General features: G+C 41.1%; 1 protein-coding gene across 2 annotated transcripts in view; it reads right to left on the bottom strand.

Annotated features, from left to right (window-relative positions):
* The window catches only part of RAB3B (RAB3B, member RAS oncogene family), a 72,420-nt gene that overhangs the window by 51,882 nt on the left and 1,542 nt on the right, over window positions 1-18,996 (bottom strand). The window contains exons 1-2 of one of the 2 annotated variants that reach the window (XM_075182084.1): window positions 15,045-15,146; window positions 3,733-3,960 (exon numbers count right to left, since the gene is read on the bottom strand). In XM_075182084.1, coding sequence (XP_075038185.1) covers window positions 3,733-3,960 — 228 coding nt within the window. In that variant the 5' untranslated portion in view covers window positions 15,045-15,146. Of the gene's footprint in view, window positions 1-3,732; window positions 3,961-15,044; window positions 15,147-18,996 lie in introns of those variants that run through there. The other variant, XM_075182082.1, reaches the window with a different exon arrangement.

Raw genomic sequence — 18,996 nt, forward strand, 5'->3', positions numbered from 1 at the left:
CCTGGTGAATCGCGTTTTGGACCAAGTGGGCAGTGAAGTGGGCAGATCCGGGAGATTGCCACAGTCTCCCGGGAGTCCACAAGACTCATGCGAAATGCAGGAGAGTTGGCAAGTATGAGGTTAATTGGTTGCTATTAAACTGACCTTAGTGTGTGTGTGTGTGTGTGTGTGTGTGTGTGTTCGGGAATATAGACGAAGATCCAATGGGGCAGGGACTGATGTGAGTTCCCTGTACAGCGATGCAGAATTAGTGGCGCTATAGCTGATGATGTGGATGTCAGTGTTGTAGGTATGACTAAAACTGCACCTCTATAAGAAACAAACTTCACACATCCAACTTGTTAAAATAAAGTACAAGACTATACAATTATTACTATTGAAAACATAATGTAGGTTTTTATAGAAGTGGAATTTGTTGTGCTGGTATTGACAACCAAACCAGGTGCTACTGTGACAAAATCATCATAGACCCTAACATAATAGAATGTTTTTAATTGTTATCCATATCCGTTAAACACTTTTACACGCACTACATGTAATATTTGCCATTTCATACTTTATTTTCTACAGCATAAAGAGGGGAAAAACAGGAGACAAAGAAAAAAGAAAAAGAAAAAAAAAAACTGTTTTGGAATTTTATACAACCAAATATTGTTTCCCAAAAATTTAAGAACACAATAAACTAGTATGTACACTTAATATAGACCTAGGTACCCCAGTATAGGCTGAACCATACTGCAAACCACCCCAATGTTTCAAGGAAGTTAGGACAAGTTGCAAGATGTTGAAGTAATTAAGTTTGGGAGCCGCTGTCCTATTTCTTCCAATTGTTGCTGTTTTAGTTAAGTCATTAAATTCAAGCACAGGTTAATAGTCTATATATGGTATTTAGCCACACTGCAGGGCTCTTCAAACAAAACATGTCATGGGCAGAAATAAAACAGATGCATCAGGACATTGAGCCAAATGTAGACACACACACACACACACACACACACACACACTTTCTATCAAATTCTACTTCCATACAAAGTGTTCAAGGACCTTACTGAGGAACGTTTATATATACATTCCATTAAAAATAAAAAAATATATATGAATAAAATAGGTGCTGTGTCCCAAAACTAAACAATATTGGCTGCAAAAAAACACATTAATATTTTTAATATAATACAGCATTTGTTGCAGATAAGCACTGTTATTCAACGTTAGTCTACTGGTTTTATAACATCCTTCCCGCATCCAGCTCAATATATAATGTCCCTGAATAGTTATATATAGTAAGCTTGTGAGCTGGGCACTCTTGCCTCGGTCTTTCGAATAATACATAGTCTTTCATTACCCAATTGCTGTGGTGTATGCCAACGCTATACAAATTAAATATATATATATATATATATATATATATATATATATTTATTTATTTTATATACGTCATCAAATTGCAGTATTTAGTGTTCATACTGCCCTAAGGATACAAGGTTTCGGCAAAAGTTAACAAACATTGTATATGTGGCAACCAACACAAAAAAATAGAATATTAACAAATAAAAACTACTATGAAGCAATCGGATGCTGCATAAACAGTGCTGGTCTAGACTAGTATCTCAACTGGCCCAAATGTTAAGTTCCAATTTCCACGTTCATTGTTTCCTCTTATGTATGAGCAGTGTTTCTGTTATATCGTACTGCCACAATTTTATAGACTTATAAAAGGCTGAGAGGTATATTTGCTAAACTGCGGGTTTGAAAAAGTGGAGATGTTGCCTATAGCAACCAATCAGATTCTAGCTATCATTTACTTAGTACATTCTACAAAATGACAGCTAGAATCTGATTAGTTGCTATAGGCAACATCTACACTTTTTCAAACCCGCAGTTTAGTAAATATACCCGAGTGTTCTGTAAAGTGCAGACATGGAGACACTCATCATCACAGTTGTCCTGCTGCCTGACGGTTCCACAGCTAGTGTAAGTTCCAGCACTGTGACAGAGATGAAGGCTAGCACACCCACTGCTGATCTGTTTAGTGTGGACTGTTTCCCCTGGTTACCAGGATAATCCCTTTCAAATAAAGGCAGCAGTTACACCTGAAATATGTGTAAAAGCTTAGCACTACGGGGTAAGGCAAATTTACAAAAACAACATGAGTATAGAGACACCCTTTACATACAGTCAGAAGAAGGTTATTTGCACATATAAAATGTTAAAGTTTACAGTTAGTCAATGTGAATTTTATTGTCACTTTTTCATTCCCAGCCTTAAGCTAGGTACACATTACAGGTTTTTCACCCGATTATCATGTTAATCACACAGTAAACGCATACTTGCCTACTCTCCCGGAATTTCCGGGAGGCTCCCAAATTTCAGGGAGTCCTCCCTTACTCCCAGAAAAGTGCACAAACCTCCCGAATCCTAAAAAATGCCTTAAATTCACTGCGTTGAATAGCAGGGGTGGGGCTTAATCTCATCATTAAGCCCCTGTCCCTGCTATTCAATACCTTGAACTGCTGTAATTTTAGTGGAGGCGGGGCTATAGTGACTCAACGTCGTCAAGCCCCCTCCTACCCTCTGTCACATGACCTGTACTCGATGTTCCGGAGTACAGATTTAAAAAGTAGGCAAGTATGGGTAAAGAACTGTTAGGTCTGATATCGCATTAGTGTGTGCACTCCCACAATCATTTTTGACCATACCAAAGCACATCGTATTATTTGATTTTATATACTGACTAAAAATGATGGAACAATGTTGTTCCAATTCTGCAGTGTGTACGCACTCACAACCAGCAGTGCAGGCAGATCTCCATAGAGTTTACAGAATCACCATCTTTTCAGCTGATGGTTATGACAGATTAAGAGCACAGATCTGAAGGTAAATCTTGTCAAACGTGTATAGTGTGTACACATGAAACGGCAGCTGATCGGGACTTCTAGTCGTTGGTAAAAATCAATAAAGATATTGCATCGGGATAAATTTTCGGTAGTGTGTACCCAGCTTTACAGCCACAGTTGAACGGCATAAACTATTAAAATACTCTCTGAATCCATCACCACTATTTTATTTGCATAGCATGCCACTGGTATTCCGCAGGAGCTCCTAGAAAATGGGATACGCAGATCAAGAAGAAAAGGCACAAAAAAAGTTCTGTGTCCAAGTACAGTGTCATCTATGACATCCGGTTTAACAAACATAGAAGCACAACAATGAAATATGAGGTTGATGGAGAAGGTGCAGACACGAGAGTAGAGGTACACTAACCTCAACACCACCACAAATTATTTTGTGCTTATTTGTGCCTAGGACAAGGGGATGTACATGCATTCCAATTTTGTAGGCACTCAGCAAACTAGGGGAACTTGGGTTGTCACCTCTTTGACTGCTCTCCCAATGAGGTTATACGTATTGCCTTAAGCCCTTCCCTCAAGCAATTGCATTATGAGATCACTAGCACAACTCCTATAGATTGATAGCAAGATTCTCAGAGGAGATATAGGGATTGTAAGAAAGAGAAGACAAACAGTAGTATCTCTACTGAAATCTGAGCTCTGCAGTCTTATTAGCGCCATCATAAAAACTAGGTATACCTGTAAAACAAGAATATTGTTATACAGTCATTACATTATATAAATACAAAAGAGGGGGGAAAAAAGTTAAGAGTCCCTTTAATTAGTAGCAGATATGTCTCATGCCCTCAGTTTATTTCTCTATGGTGATGAAACGATCACTTACCCAGATCTGCAGCTTCACCCTCTTGTCATTTCGATAAACAGTCTTCACCTTGAAATCTATTCCCACCGTGCTGACAAAGGCAGAGGTGAAAGTATCGTCTGCGTATCGGAAGAGGAAGGAGGTCTTCCCCACGCTGCTGTTCCCAATAATCAGCAATTTGAACATGTAGTCAAAATTTTGGTCGGAAACATCTCTGTGTCCATATCTTGCATCTGTGGCAGAGGCCATCTGATAGACATGAAGGAGGACAGAAGAGTTAGTGAGAGTCAGATGTTCCAAATAGGGTGCAAGAGATGAGGACTTAACAGTTAAGTTCTGAGGAGAGGAGCTGGGCTTTAAAAGGAGGGTTTTAGACAGTTACTGGTGCATGGCTGAACATTCCACAGGACGGGTGCAGTCTCTACACATGAGTGACAGGAATGTGTGAGATAAGTATACAGAGACGCACTTCCCCAATTGCTGGATATTAATATATAATTGCTATAAATCTATCAGGATACATAAAGTGGAGCATTACTGACATCTCTCATTCTAATATAAATATACTTATATTTATCACTTTTATTGAGGGGAGGCCCTACAATATATTTGTTGAGCAAAAACTGACTTTAGGAAGATAGGCGACATTGTATATGATTATTACCATCTAGGTGCTATGGTCTGTGAAAAAGTGCATATTAATCTCTAAACGTGCAAGAAATATGGCTTTTGTCATACTTAAAATATTACTATTATAAATAATGTTGCAGAGCTCTTCATACCTCAAAACAGAGTGTGATTTGGAGGCAGAGGCTACGCTACTATAGCTGCAGGTGATGTAAACACAATGGGGCCAATCTGTATTTGGGAACTCGGAACCATGTGCTACTGTAACTATGACAACCAAACAGTGCTAAAGTCTTCTGTGTTCTAACACTTTATAAGGTTCTGTCAGGTGGGTGTAAGAACTGCTAGAGGGCCTGGAAGCTGAGGGGGTCCCATCAGGCCAAGTTCCCTACTGTGTAAACTAATCTAATCTGCAATTACTATATTTGGGTTATGTTAACTTTATTGGTGCTGTTGATAAACATTATGGGGTGGAGATGTTGCCTGTGGTAACCAATCAGATTCTAGTTATCATTTATTTTGTACATTCTACAAAATGGCAGCTAGAATCTGATTGGTTGCTATAGGCAACATCTCTACTTTTAAATTGCAGTTTAGTAAATATACCCTGTTCCGATTTCAGTACTTCCAACAGGTATTCTGTTCACTGCTGCCCTGAATGGGTGCTGTGCGCACAACAATGAAGTAGTTTGGAGGGAACGAGAGAATGGGGCAGTCACTCCCGTCACCTCCCCCACCAACCCCCCCATTCCCCGTGATGCTGCTTACCCAAACGTTGGGAGGTATGTTTAAAAATCTACAATTGTTTAATGCAAAACAAATACTTGAAATATAAACTGTATATGCCCACAATTACTTTGTATGTGCACATTCTGTATCACTAGACTTGGAAGATTTGATAACTAAATTTTGTGGTAAATTGTTGGGAAGCCACTAATTGCATTAAAAGTTACTATGGGGGAAATTATACAGATACAATTACACTTAAAACAGTTATTCCAGTAGACCACATGTGTCCTATCTGTTCCAGAAATAAATACAAAGAGTAAAATTATTAACAAGTCATTGCTCATATAACTACATTAAACACCTCAATGGCCACTTAGAGCTTACTGTAGGGAATAGGCAAAGTGTCATTGGGACAAAAAGGGGAACAATTGTGAGGTATGGCCATGGACCTTAAGAAACTTGTTGTAGATCAGACACCAAACACAATGATTATGTATATACATTTAATGGCAATTATATAAATAAATATTTATTATCTAGGATTCAGATAGGATATTCTTCTATGATTGCTTCACATTCAGTCAGTCCCTACATTGGTTTTCTGCTCTTTACCGAATCAAATATAAAATACTTCTAATAACATTAGCAAAACTGCCCCAACGTGCATCTCAACCCTTGTCACAAAATATCTCCCAGCTCGACCCACCTGACTCTGCCTCTCATCCACACTCATTATCTGCTCCCATTCCCCAATACAGGACTTTGTTTTTGGGCTGCACCCACACACTAATCCTTTTGCACAACTAGACTTTCCCCTTGCCTCCAAGCGGGCCATGAAAACTCATATCTTTAGGCAATGTTAGGGCCTAATCATGAGTTGATTAAATAAAAAAAATGAAGAACAATTATTAAAAAGGTAAAAGCATCTAGGGTGTAGTGGAGAATATATATTTTTGTATAAAACGAAATGTGCTTTCAATAGAACGGTCATAAGCCCCCTGGCATAAATAGTATATGATATAAGGTGACTGTTGTGATTAACCCTTTGTCATACACACGTCATGTAGGCTTTGGGGAGTTGCATCTAACGGTAGAACCGGCCATGAAAGGGTTAATGTAATATACTCAGGGGCAAAGTGGCAATTCTGCTGCCATTTAATAAAAACAGCAGCTCCATTAATGAGCTTCTCAAGTTCATGATTATCCATCCAAGGATATTCATGAGCTCTGCGGAGATTCCTGCCCTAATCAACATGTCGAGTTGATGAAGACCTCACTTAACTCCTTCAGCGCGCAGTAGGAAGTCGTGGCCAAATATATCGGCACCTTTTCACTTTTTCAAATAACTCGGAATTTCCACTAAATTGAAAGTGAAATTAAGAGCAGTATTTAGTCTCCACATTTATTTCTCTGTTAATATCGCAGACCCTTTGTTTTTTCTTATTCTGAGTTTAATACTGTATGTCCTTTTAAATCTGAAAATGAAAAGAAATGGCATTGACAAAATTATTGAGAGACATAATATTTGGTGGCACAACTTTTGGTCCAAATAACCGCAGTCAGCGGCTTCCTATAGCCATGGATGAGCTTCCTGCGTCTCTACCGACAGTGTGGTCCACTCTTCTTGTACAAACTGCTCCAGTTCTACTAGATTTTAAAGGTTCCTTCTCCCAGCTGCTGTTTTTAGATCTCTCCCACGGGTGTCTATGGGATTTACTCATTGATGGCCAATTTACAACAGTTCAGCATCTTGTCTTGAACCATTCCTGGTGCTTTTTGAAGTGTGATTGAGGTCAATGTCATCATCATTTATTTATATAGCGCCAATATATTCCATAGCGCTTTACAATTGAGGACAAACATAGTAAACTAATAAACAAACTGGGTAAAACAGACAAAGAGGTGAGAAGGCCCTGCTGGCATGCTTACAATCTATGGGATAATGGGAGTTTGATACATGAGGTTAAGTCTACATTTTGCATTTCGGTCCAGCCAGACTGCAAAGGTAAAATTGATTCGTAAGCTAAATGATCCTGTCACACAACAATGTTGGTCAGGGGGTAGTTGTCTTGTGTGAAATTGTGTAACGGGTGGTAATAGGGTATTCTATTGAGGTTAAGAGGGTGGTTGAGGAATATTATAAGCTTGTCTGAAGAGGTGGGATTTCAGAGAACGCTTGAAAGTTTGTAGACCAGGGGAGAGTCTTACTGTGCGAGGGAGAGAATTCCATTAAGTGGGTGCAGCCCGTAAAAAGTCCTGTAACCGGGAATGAGAGGATGTGATGAGGGTGGATGAGGGACGCAGATCTTGTGCAGAATGGAGTTGCCGAGTTGGGAGATATATTGAGACAAGAGAGGAGATGTATGTTGGTGCAGCTTTGTTGATGGCCTTGCAGGTTAGTAAAAGTATTTTATATTGTCTTGCTGGAAGACCCAACTTTCTGACACCAGGTTCAATATTGCACTCCAGAATGGGGTGGTAATATCCATACACAGGTGCCAAGCTCCCATACTAGATACAGCGACAAAACGTCAATGGACCTCCTCCATGTTTGACTGTAGAAGAGGCGTTCTTTTGCTTGAAAGCTTTTCATTTTGCTTTCTGTACAAATAGGAATGATGGGCTTTTCCATAAAACTTTCATTTGGCATCTTCTGTACACAGGATATTCTCCCAGAAGAAATTTGGCTTGTTCAGGTGCACTTGGCAAACTGCAATCAGGCTCTCTTATTTGACTCTCTCAATGGAGCCATCCTGAGCCTCCAACCATATAAACCCATTCCACAGAGTTGGCGACAGATGTTGCGAGTTGAAACTGTCGCGCCTTGTGTCTGACCGCCAGCTTTGGTTTGCCAATGCCGACTTTGCCGGTTGCACGCAGTCCTTTTTCCACCCTTCGAACAATCCTGCACTGCACTCTTCAATTAAGTTCTCTTGCAACCACATACGGGGAGGTTAGCTACAGTGCCATGGTCCTTAATCCTGATAACATAACATACAGTGGACATGTATACATCAAAAGGTCTCTGGAGATTGACTTGAGGTTGTCCACGCTTGGCTACAATGTTCTGTCAGATCTCTTCAGACAAATTTCTGGTTTTCTTTCTTCCATGCTCAATGCAGTAATCGCAGCGACTCAAAACAAAATGTTTTTTATATTGCAGGCACCTGTTACTACCACAAGTGAGTTCTGTTCCAGAGTGAAGTAGAATCGCCTTCTTGAAATCTAATTATTTTAACAGCTTCTACAAAAGAAAAAAAGGCGCCAATAATTTTGTCCGGTTCATTAAAGGATTTGTTTTTGACTTCGACGTTCCATATTAATCATACTTGTTTTTTGATATTTGTCCCCCCAGGAGAGTCCGGAGGTGGTAAACAACTAAGTGGGAGATGGACTTAGGTTCCTCCTCCCAGGAGGACTGCTGGGAGACCATCAGATTGAGCGTGGCCTCCAGTTCCATATCCACATTAAGGAGAATGCGTACAAGATCTATTACAGATGGTATCTTATGCCTGATAGACTCGCTAAAATGCATCCAACAGCCTCCCCTGCCCGTTGGCGTGAATGCGGTCATAGCTGTATCCTCTTACATATCTGGTGGTCGTTCCTTGTCATCTCCTCCTTCTGGGAGGAAGTAGCTAGCCTCCTGTCCTGCCTTCTCCAATGCTCTTTTCAGAAGGACCCTTGGTCCTTCATACTCTGCTATCCTATACAAGATGCTGAGGTCCACTCTGCGAAAGTGCCCTTGCATGTCCTGGCGGCCACTAAGTGCCCGATAGACGTGGGCAGCACGGTGGCTCAGTGGTTTGCACTTCTGCCTCACAGCACTGGGGTCATGAGTTCAATTCCCGACCATGGCCTTATCTGTGTGGAGTTTGTATGTTCTCCCCGTGTTTGCGTGGGTTTCCTCCGGGTGCTCCGGTTTCCTCCCATACTCCAAAAACATACTAGTAGGTTAATTGGCTGCTAACAAATTGACCCTAGTATGTGTGTCTGTCTCAGTCTGTGTGTGTGTTAGGGAATTTAGACAGTAAGCCCCAATGGGGCAGGGACTGATGCGAGTTAGTTCTCTGTACAGCCCTGCGGAATTAGTGGCGCTATATAAATAAATGATGATGATAGCCAAATTGTGGAAAAGCACAGCAGATTCCTGTGTCTCTTCTCTAAAAACCTATGTCTGGTTCATTGTTAACATGGAGAAAATTACCTTCCACCTACGAGATAAAGAAGATAAGTTTCACCAAATCTGGGCTCCCTGGCTATATCAGTAATGCCCCCAGCACGACCCCCCCCCCCCCCCCCTTTATGGCTTTTGCCTCTTCCATACCTGACACTCCTGCTCATAACATTCTTGCACGTGGAGGTATTTCCCTTGCTCTCTGAGGTACCTCCTCTTCTTGGTTCACTACGGCCGACGACCTCCCACCCCACCCATTACTCTTCTAATAATCTGGATATCGCTTGAGCCAGTAGAACTTCTCATTTAGTCACTATGGAGGCAATTATGGAGGTTAAGCAATTCTTAACATGTATTGTGACAGTGTTTGATTTTTCCTCCCCTGTTATCTTCTACAAGATTACTGTCACCCCATGTGGATTTAAATTCATTTGCGAGTTATAAAAAAAAAGACAGAATGCTAAAACAATGCTCTAAACTTCCGATCCATCATTAATTTTAAGATTTTAAGCTTTGCATAATTAAGTGCGTGGAACAAGGTTCAAAGCACATCCTGCTTTTAACTTCCCACATAACAATTTTTTTTTAAGTGACGTTGTTTGCAAATGAATATTTAAGCTGCATATGAATGCTGCGCATCTATTTTTGTGTTTTCACTTTTCCTCAACCACTGTTTAAAGGTCACGCATCTAAAAGAGACTTAGTCCATCTGTACGGGTTGTCATGCCAATGATGCACGCTGGTGCTGCTGATGTTGGTAACAGACACATCCGAACCTGTAGTTCGCATAACAACGATAGTGCTATCCTCACTGCTGTATATCACACTAAGTTTACAGCCAGGACCCCTGAGAATTAGGAGCCTAATGAAGCAGAAGTTAAAATCCCTATAATTCCCACAGACCTTGTGATGGGTGACTTGAGAAATAAGAAGCGTGTGTAAGTTTCTAAATAAGAGTTTTGTAATGTATTTTCACAATATCCTCTTGTCTAGCTGGAAAAAAATAAATTATGTTGTACAATCTGATGCTTAAAAGTATACTTGTGTATTGCACACAGTGAAGGCAGCCATTTTGTGGTAAATAACAATGATCATGAGAATTCAGCCAATCGGTACACTCGGATGCAGTGACATCACTGAGGCATGAGGAAGTTGGTGTCTCAGTGAGATCACTAGTTTCTACAGAGTTGATAGGCTGCATATTTTAAGTAGAAGATGGAGTGTGTACTGCAACAGTCCCAGTTTTTGTTATTTTATTAGAACATCCCCATATATTTTTATATACCTTCCAACATTTAGAATCACAAAATTGGGACAAAAATAAGTCCCTGCACCTTTTCTGAAGAAACTGCATCCAAAATTAGGTAAAACTCCACCCACTTTTGGTTAAACTCCACCCCTTTTGCCAGCCGCGAATCTGGATGTCCCACCAAAATCAGGACAGTTGGGAAGTATGTGTTCTACAGTACCTCTTCACTCCAGGTGTAAAGGACATTAAACTGAACAATTACATATTTTTATTTAAGATATAGGGCTTGTTTTTCTCTACAAAATGAGTGTATTTCTATTTCTGAGAGATGCTTTATCATACCTTCCCTGCCAGTATTCCCAATTGGAAATTTAGGACACATGGGGTAGATTTATTAAACCTTCTTAAAGGATGAGCGGAAGTGCTGGTTAAAACCCTTGTAATTCCCACCATAACAACCATTTAGAATCTAGCTATCAGCTTCTAGAATGTACTAAAGAAATGATAGCTAGAAGCTGATTGGTTGCCAATGGCAACACCTCCAATTTATTCAGACACCGACAACCACACAAGCCTTTCAAAGGAGTTTCCAACACACCATCTAGTATTCACTTCAACATCTAGCGAATCAGCCCCCCATTATCTTTTAGTCCCTTCTATGTTACAATCTGTTGTTTTGGGGTGGAGGGGACAGAAATGAAACCAAATATCCTTACGACCTTACACCTCTCAGACACTACATTCCACTTCCATGGACTGATCACTGTCCTCTATGTGCCTGGCTGAGACCATTTCAACTCCACTATTTGTTTGTTACTGTAGATTTAGTTAATGTAATGATTTTTATCTCTCCTTGTTCTCATTATAGTCCACGGCTTTTGTCTATACCGTGTTCTAGTGAACTCTAGCTTATCACGTACTTAGACATCATAATACTATGGGCTAGATTTACTAAACTGTGGGTTTGAAAAAGTGGAGCTGTTGCCTATAGCAACCAATCAGATTCTAGCTGTCATTTTGTAGAGTACACTAAATAAATGATAGCTAGAATCGGATTGGTTGCGTATAGGCAACATCTCCACTTTTTCAAACCCACAGTTTAGTGAATCTACACCTATGTCTTTTCTATTCAATAAGATAAACAATGTTTTTTAAAAAGAAAATAAATTAAAAAAAAATAAAAAATAGGTGGCTTGTTACACAAATAGACGTCTTACACTGCTGTATATTTGAATACAACTTGCATTTAATATTTTTCATTCCAGTAGTTAACTGTACTTTGTTGTCTATTGTGCATGTGTGTCTGATCCTTGTGTATTTGCTATAGTTAAAAACATTTTAGAAAAAAAAAAAAAAAAAAGAAAAGAAAAAGGTTCTGATATTATTTGGATATCTCCAATTTATTCTGCAATGCTGTGGACAGCCAAGACTGCATAAAGGACTTCCGATTAAATACAATAGGAGGTTTTTAGAACATTTCAAACATTGGGATAGATTCCCATCTCTGGTTGGCATCGGCTTGCAGGCAAGAGAGGCAGGAGGACAATTGGCCCCTGGGCCAGACCCCATCATTAATGAAAAGTAAAAAATTGTAAATTATAACATTCTCCTTATAACCTCCCACAGTGATTTATGTTAAGTAAAAATAAAGAAAAACTCGATTTTTCATGGGACTGTTTCTTTAGCTTGATGATTTACACCGCTACATTCTCCCCCTCAGGAGGGTCCTTTCAGAAAGGAATACTGGGATGCATAGAGAAAAAAAATAATCTAATACTTTCGGTCTGACAAGTTCCTGAAAATGTTGCCAATATATTTCCCGCTCCTGTGTAAAATGCCAAGAGACAAACTGCCTTGACAGACTGAAGTTCTTCATTAGGAAAAGGACAAGTATGTGCGATGAAGAAACATAATCCTCACTATCACCACCTTATGTCATATCTCATTGATGCTCCCATTTCCCCCCCCCCCCCCCATGAGTTTTCACCAGGAAAGGATAATAATCTCATCTAAAAAGCAGTTGGAATTTTTCTGAATGTGTTTTATGTGTTAATCTGGTTACCATTTAGTTGACTGAATGGTAATGAAACAATAATATGAATACATGGGGATTGTGCCATAGCTATCGGCATTTTTCCAGTGTCAAAAATGCATGAGAACCAGATGAAAAGCTCATAGGAATGAGCTCTGACTTTTTAGAAGGTTTAGTAAATATACCCTCATGCCTTATTTCTTATTCCCCTCATGCTTTATTTGGGTTTTTTCCTCTTCCTGGCCCCCGGGATGCAGAGGGGGCGCAGAGTGTGTGGAGATGCAGAGGGGGCGCAGATGCAGAGGGGGCGCAGAGTGTGTGGAGACGCAGAGGGGGCGCAGAGTGTGTGGAGATGCAGAGGGGGCGCAGAGTGTGTGGAGATGCAGAGGGGGCGCAGAGTGTGTGGAGATGCAGAGGGGGCGCAGAGTGTGTGGATGAAGGAGGGCGCAGTGTGTGTGGATGAAGGGGGCACAGAGTGAGAATGAAGGAGGGTGCAGAGTGTGTGGAGATGAAGGAGGGTGCAGAGTGTGGTGATGAAGGGGGCACAGAGTGTGTGGAGATGAAGGAGGGCGCAGAGTGAGAATGAAGGAGGGTGCAGTGTGTGGAGATGAAGGAGGGCGCAGTGTGTGTGGTGATGAAGGGGGCACAGAGTGTGTGGAGATGAAGGGGGCACAGAGTGTGTGGAGATGAAGGAGGGCATAGAGTGTGGGGAGATGAAGGAGGGCATAGAGTGTGAGTTAGCTGTAAATTATTCTTTGACAGAAATATAATTGAAAAAAATATATATAAAAATATTATTTTCCCTTGGATTAATGTGTATCATTTTTGCATACAACTAAATAAGTATTTCTGTCCTGACCTAAATACTTATTACATTTTCTTGACCCAACAACTTATAAAATGGGACTGCTCGGTAATTATTTTGGAGAGGTGCCTCAAAAAAATTATGGAAAATTAAGGATGCCGCGAACTGCAAAGGTTTGCGAACCACTAACCTAGACTGAGCTTTGATGGCCTTTCCCCAAAATTGCTCTGGGACTTTTCTTAATTCAGTCCATGCCATGTACAATTTACATATGTGTATTTTGCGACACCCCGTTCTGGAAGTCAGCAATAATTCCAATGTTATATTTAACCGATGCAAAAAAGAATTTGTTAATAATCTATTTGGCAAAATGTTCCTCCGACTGGAATTTAATTACCAACATCATCATCATCATCATCATCATTTATTTATATAGCGCCACTAATTCCGCAGCGCTGTACAGAGAACTCATTCACATCAGTCCCTGCCCCATTGGAGCTTACAGTCTAAATTCCCTAATATATACACACACTCACACAAAGACAGACAGAGAGGGAGACAGACAGAGACTAGGGTCAATTTTTGATTGCAGCCAATTAACCTACCAGTATGTTTTTGGAGTGTGGGAGGAAACCGGAGCACCCGGAGGAAACCCACGCAAACACAGGGAGAACATACAAACTCCACACAGATAAGGCCATGGTCGGGAATCGAACTCATGACCCCAGTGCTGTGAGGCAGATGTGCTAACCACTAGGCCACTGTGCTGCCCCAACATCTAACTACTCAAATAGCAAAACACTTCTATGTATCGTTTCAGTGCAGACAGAATCTCCCAACTAAAAGCGTCAAAGGGAATAAATAATATACAAAAAAAAACTGTAAAATTGTGGTGCTATGTTGAACAGCTGACAAATTACTTAGTTTTCTTAAAGCAATTCCAAATTTCCAAACATAACATACAATGGGACTTAAATTTGGCAAAACATATCCGTGGGACGCCTACATAAGACACTTTGCTGCCAGAGATACCAGTGTGTTTATAGCAAATTCTGAATATTATTATTGATAACATACTTGTAACGAATTCACTAAAGTATTATCAGATTAAATAAAATATATCCCTATATATGAATGCACTAAAATATATCACAAAATTCTTCAGCGCTGACGTCCTAACAAGCCTAAATAAACTTGTGGGTTCACAAAAATCTAAACTGATGGAATCCCGGCTTGTCTAACAGCCGACTGCAATAAATCCAACTCTACAGACACCAGTTGGAAAGTTCTGCCAATCACCTGCAGGGAGTAATAGCAGCATTTTGTAGAAGCAAAATGTGACTCTTATGAATCACTTGTCTTATACTACCAGTGTGTGGTTTCACACATCGTACATTTCCATTTTAGTAAGAGCACACTGTACTTTCTAATTAAGATAATTTGTGCATCTATAATCCTTATTCTGCACCGACAGACACGGCCAAATGACCCTTCCACCAGGTACAAAACGCCCTTCTCCCAGCCTTCCACTTAAATCTGCACAGTTAATTGTAACAGCAAATTAATTAATTGGTGCTTAATACAACATCATTCTCTTCCATTAATTCAGAGGTAAGTGCAATAGTAAATTAAGTGGAAAGCACAGCATTTTGTACCAGGTGGAACGGGTTATATTGGAGGGTCTTCAGCAAATACTGCAACAAACCATACTTACCTACTCACTAATTTCGGGTAGTTTTCCCGGACTCCCGGGAGAGCAGGCCATCCACCCGCTGTGAAGTGGACAGGAGTGTGGCCTCTTCGAAACTTTTTGGGAAAAACTGCACACCTCCCAAAATTTAGAATCACGTAATCAGGACAAAATAAGCCCCACCCCATTTACAACCAAACCTCATCCACAACTAGGCAAATTTCTGTAAAACCCACCCACTTTGTCAAGCCCCACAATTGGGAAGTATGAAATTGTCATTTTGGCCCCGCCCCCATGGCACGATGATCCAATCGTGGCATTGCCTTACCCATTTGACCTAACCTCTGGGAGAGGGGGGAGATGTAAAGTTGTCAAGTATGAACCAGGAAGCAACGTTGGCTTCTGTGAGCCCAGGGCTTCCCAAACCCAGTCCTCAGGTACCCCCAACAGTGCATGTTTTTCATATCTCCTTGCTGGAACACAGGTGTACTCATTACTGACTGACACATTGTAACAGATCCACAAGCTGTATTAATTATTTCACTTGTCACCTGGAAAACCTGCGCTGTTAGGGTTGTGAAGACTGGGTTTGGGAAACTCTTAGGGCTAGATTTACTAAGCTGCGGGTTTGAAAAAGTGGGGATGTTGCCTATAGCAACCAATCAGATTTTAGCTTTTATTTATTTAGTACCTTCTACAAAATGACAGCTAGAATCTGATTGGTTGCTATAGGCAACATCCCCACTTTTTCAAACCCGCAGCTTAGTAAATCTAGCCCTTAGTTAGCCTAATTGTGACACCGGCCTAATTGTGAGTAGGTGAATACATGCCGCCAGCTGGGGCAAAGTTGTTATACAAGAGCGGCAGCTTCAGCTTGATAGATGGCAAAAATGGTTTTTATGGAGGGAGTTTCTTTTGGAATTTTGGGTAACGTTTCTTCCTACCTTATGACACACACAGTGCCGGGCTAAGGGAATGAAAGCCCCCGGGGGCTTAGAGTACTGTGAGCCCCCCCTCCCCCCTATATGTATAATAGAGCATAGTATAAGCCGTGAACCCCCCCCCCCCCCCCCCCCCCGTGCGCAACTCCTATTGCTGATCTGTAATTTCTCCACGGTCTGCAGGTAGCAGGCGTTCTTCCGTCGCGTCACTCCCTGTAGTGCTTTAGCGGCGCGCAGTAAGCTCCTTACTGAGGAGATCTCGTGAGTGTTAGACTATGACTCATAGGGGCATATTCAATTGTCCGCGGGATCCGGCGTGGAAAAACTAATACCGTTAATACGGTAATCTCTCGTTGGATTTCAGCTCCCGGGGAGCTGCGAGCTGAAAGCCAGCGAGTAAATTACCGTATTAACGGTTTTTCCACGCAGGATTACCGTAATAATGGTAATCCTGCACGGACCGCGGGATTTTTGGCAATCCCGTGGACAATTGAATATGCCCCATAGTCTCACTCTAACTGGGCCCAGTTAGACCTCGGGTTAATCCGGCCCTGGACACACAATGTTATAAGCAGGTTTAGCAGTGGATGGCATTGGTTGCTATGTCGGCTCTCAGTCATCTCCCTCTAATAAATAGTGCCCCCTCTGTCTCCATGGGTACATGAATGACAGTTATCCCAACCCTGAAGCCACTTCGTGCCCAAAATAGTTTTCAGTTGACAAGCAAGACGACAATCATAACACAAACTATCTCATACTTGCCTACTTTGTGTTGTCTCCCTCCGGGAGATCCCTGAAGAGGGGTGTGGTAGATGACGCGATTCACCATTAATTGCATCATTGAGGCCCGTCAGAGACAGAATGCGGGAGACTTGCCTGATCTCCCGGAATTTGGGAGTCTCCCGGACATTCTGGGAGAGCAGGAAAGCATGAGCCATCAACACAAATCACCTCAGTCGTGTCACTGGGGAATTGGAAGTCGTTTTTTAGGATAATGGTTGAGCGCTCAAAATGGCCACCTCCACAGGTGACTTGTGCCATTGTAAGCAAAATAGGTCTATTTCCAAGTAAAATTTATATTTAATATATTCAGTGCAATAAAAGTCATTCTTCACAGAGAAACAAGTATCTCATCATATTTGCATGTGTTAAAACTGAGTTAGGTGCAATATTAATTAAATTGAACAGTGATATCCACTGCCCAAATAATAATGAAACTTTTAGAATCGTCACTTGCAAACAAAGACCTTCTCATTCCACTGTAAGTAATGATAAAACCTTCTGATTTTCCAATTACTTAAAGGGAAACTCTATATACTGTACCTGGATGCTCTGCCAGATTTATTATAATGGAAATGCATATATGCTTAGTCAAGATGAATACATGACAACCGAAAACGCTGTTTCTCTAATTTACCAGGTAAACTTTGCTCCACAATGTAGAAACATCATTATGTTAGCTGCTTATTATATATTAAGCCTCCTCTGATCTGAACAAATGAAGATACACTCGTTTCTGACGATGTTTATAGCAGCCAGAGAACAGCAAGATCTGAGTGTGTCTCAGAGGGCTCCTGGGATACAGCTGCTCGCTAGACAGAATGGCAGCAACTGAGAGACAGGACATAGGTCTAAAGGGGACTAGCTGCAGAGGGAGGCCGGACATGGGGGTAAATGGATCAAACATTCTAAAAAAGGAAAGTAGAGTTGTTGTCCATAGGAACGAATCAGATTCTAGTTATCATTTATCTAGTACATTGTACAAAATGATAGCTAGAATCTGATTGGTTGCTATGGGCAAAAGCTCCGCTTTACGTTTTTAAAAGGTTTGATACCTAACCCTCTGGTCTCCCATGTAGACATGTGAGCAGTGGCGAAACTTTTAAGAGTGCAGCTGCTCAAAAGATCAGAACAGACTGTACATGATCAGAATAGCCAGCCGGGAGGTTAGAGCGCCATTGCTCCTATCCAAACTTTGCTTTGGGACCCAATGATGCCTGTTCGGCCCCTGCATGTGAGGTGTGGGAGCGTTGATCAAAGGGAAACACCAAATCTCTAGAGAGGGGCTTAGATCTGCTTGATTGTGGAGAAGGTGTCCATCCAAATAGAGGGGGGGGGGTGTCTAGCACTTAAGCATTAATCTGCCTCCAGTCCCCCATATCTTCCCCTTGTAATGCACCAAGCACAACTGTTCATGGTGCACGGCTTCACCTTCATACAGCACAACAGGGGACTGTTCCCAGCGTTGTGACAAAGTCCTGGCTGTGCTGCACAGTGGGACTGAATCTCAATCCTCCCTCACCCACCCACTCCACTCCATATTTAATTTCCTATCCACTCACTGGTAATTCATTTTTCACCTGCACTACCTCTGGTAATTCCCCACTCAACCTTGCACCATGATGTGGATCATCCCCCCCATCCATGCAATTAATATCCCATTAATCTCTGTATACAGAATAGCAATCTATAGTATAATTATATTATAGATTGTTACAGTGTATGTAATATTATAGATACACATTGAACTCCTCATACAGTGTATATAATACTGTATTAATAAATACGGATCATCCATAGTAATAATACTGGACTATATACATTGTATAAGGAGATCAATGTGTATATTTATCATAGATGGGTATACAGTATATATGGGCAGCACGGTGGCTAAGTGGTTAGCAGATTAATTGGCTGGTATCAAAATTAACCCTAGTCTCTGTGTGTGTGTGTGTGTGTGTGTGTGTTAGGGAATTTAGACTGTAAGCTCCAATTGGGCAGGGACTGATGTGAATGAGTTCTCTGTACAGCGCTGCGGAATCAGTGGCGCTATATAAATAAATGGTGATGATGATGATATATATTTATTTATATTTATCTCCTCTTACAGTATATGCAACATAGTATTATTAACATACGTATAGGGTGTCTCACAGTCTCTGGAGTGGACCCAAGGAGACTTAGTCACTAGCATCCGCGAAGATTCCACCTCCATTATTGTGCCCTGCATGCGGATTGGTGAAGTGGAGAGACAA

The sequence above is a fragment of the Mixophyes fleayi genome, chromosome 8, assembly GCF_038048845.1.
Source record: "Mixophyes fleayi isolate aMixFle1 chromosome 8, aMixFle1.hap1, whole genome shotgun sequence".
Classification (NCBI taxonomy): Eukaryota; Metazoa; Chordata; class Amphibia; order Anura; family Limnodynastidae; genus Mixophyes; species Mixophyes fleayi.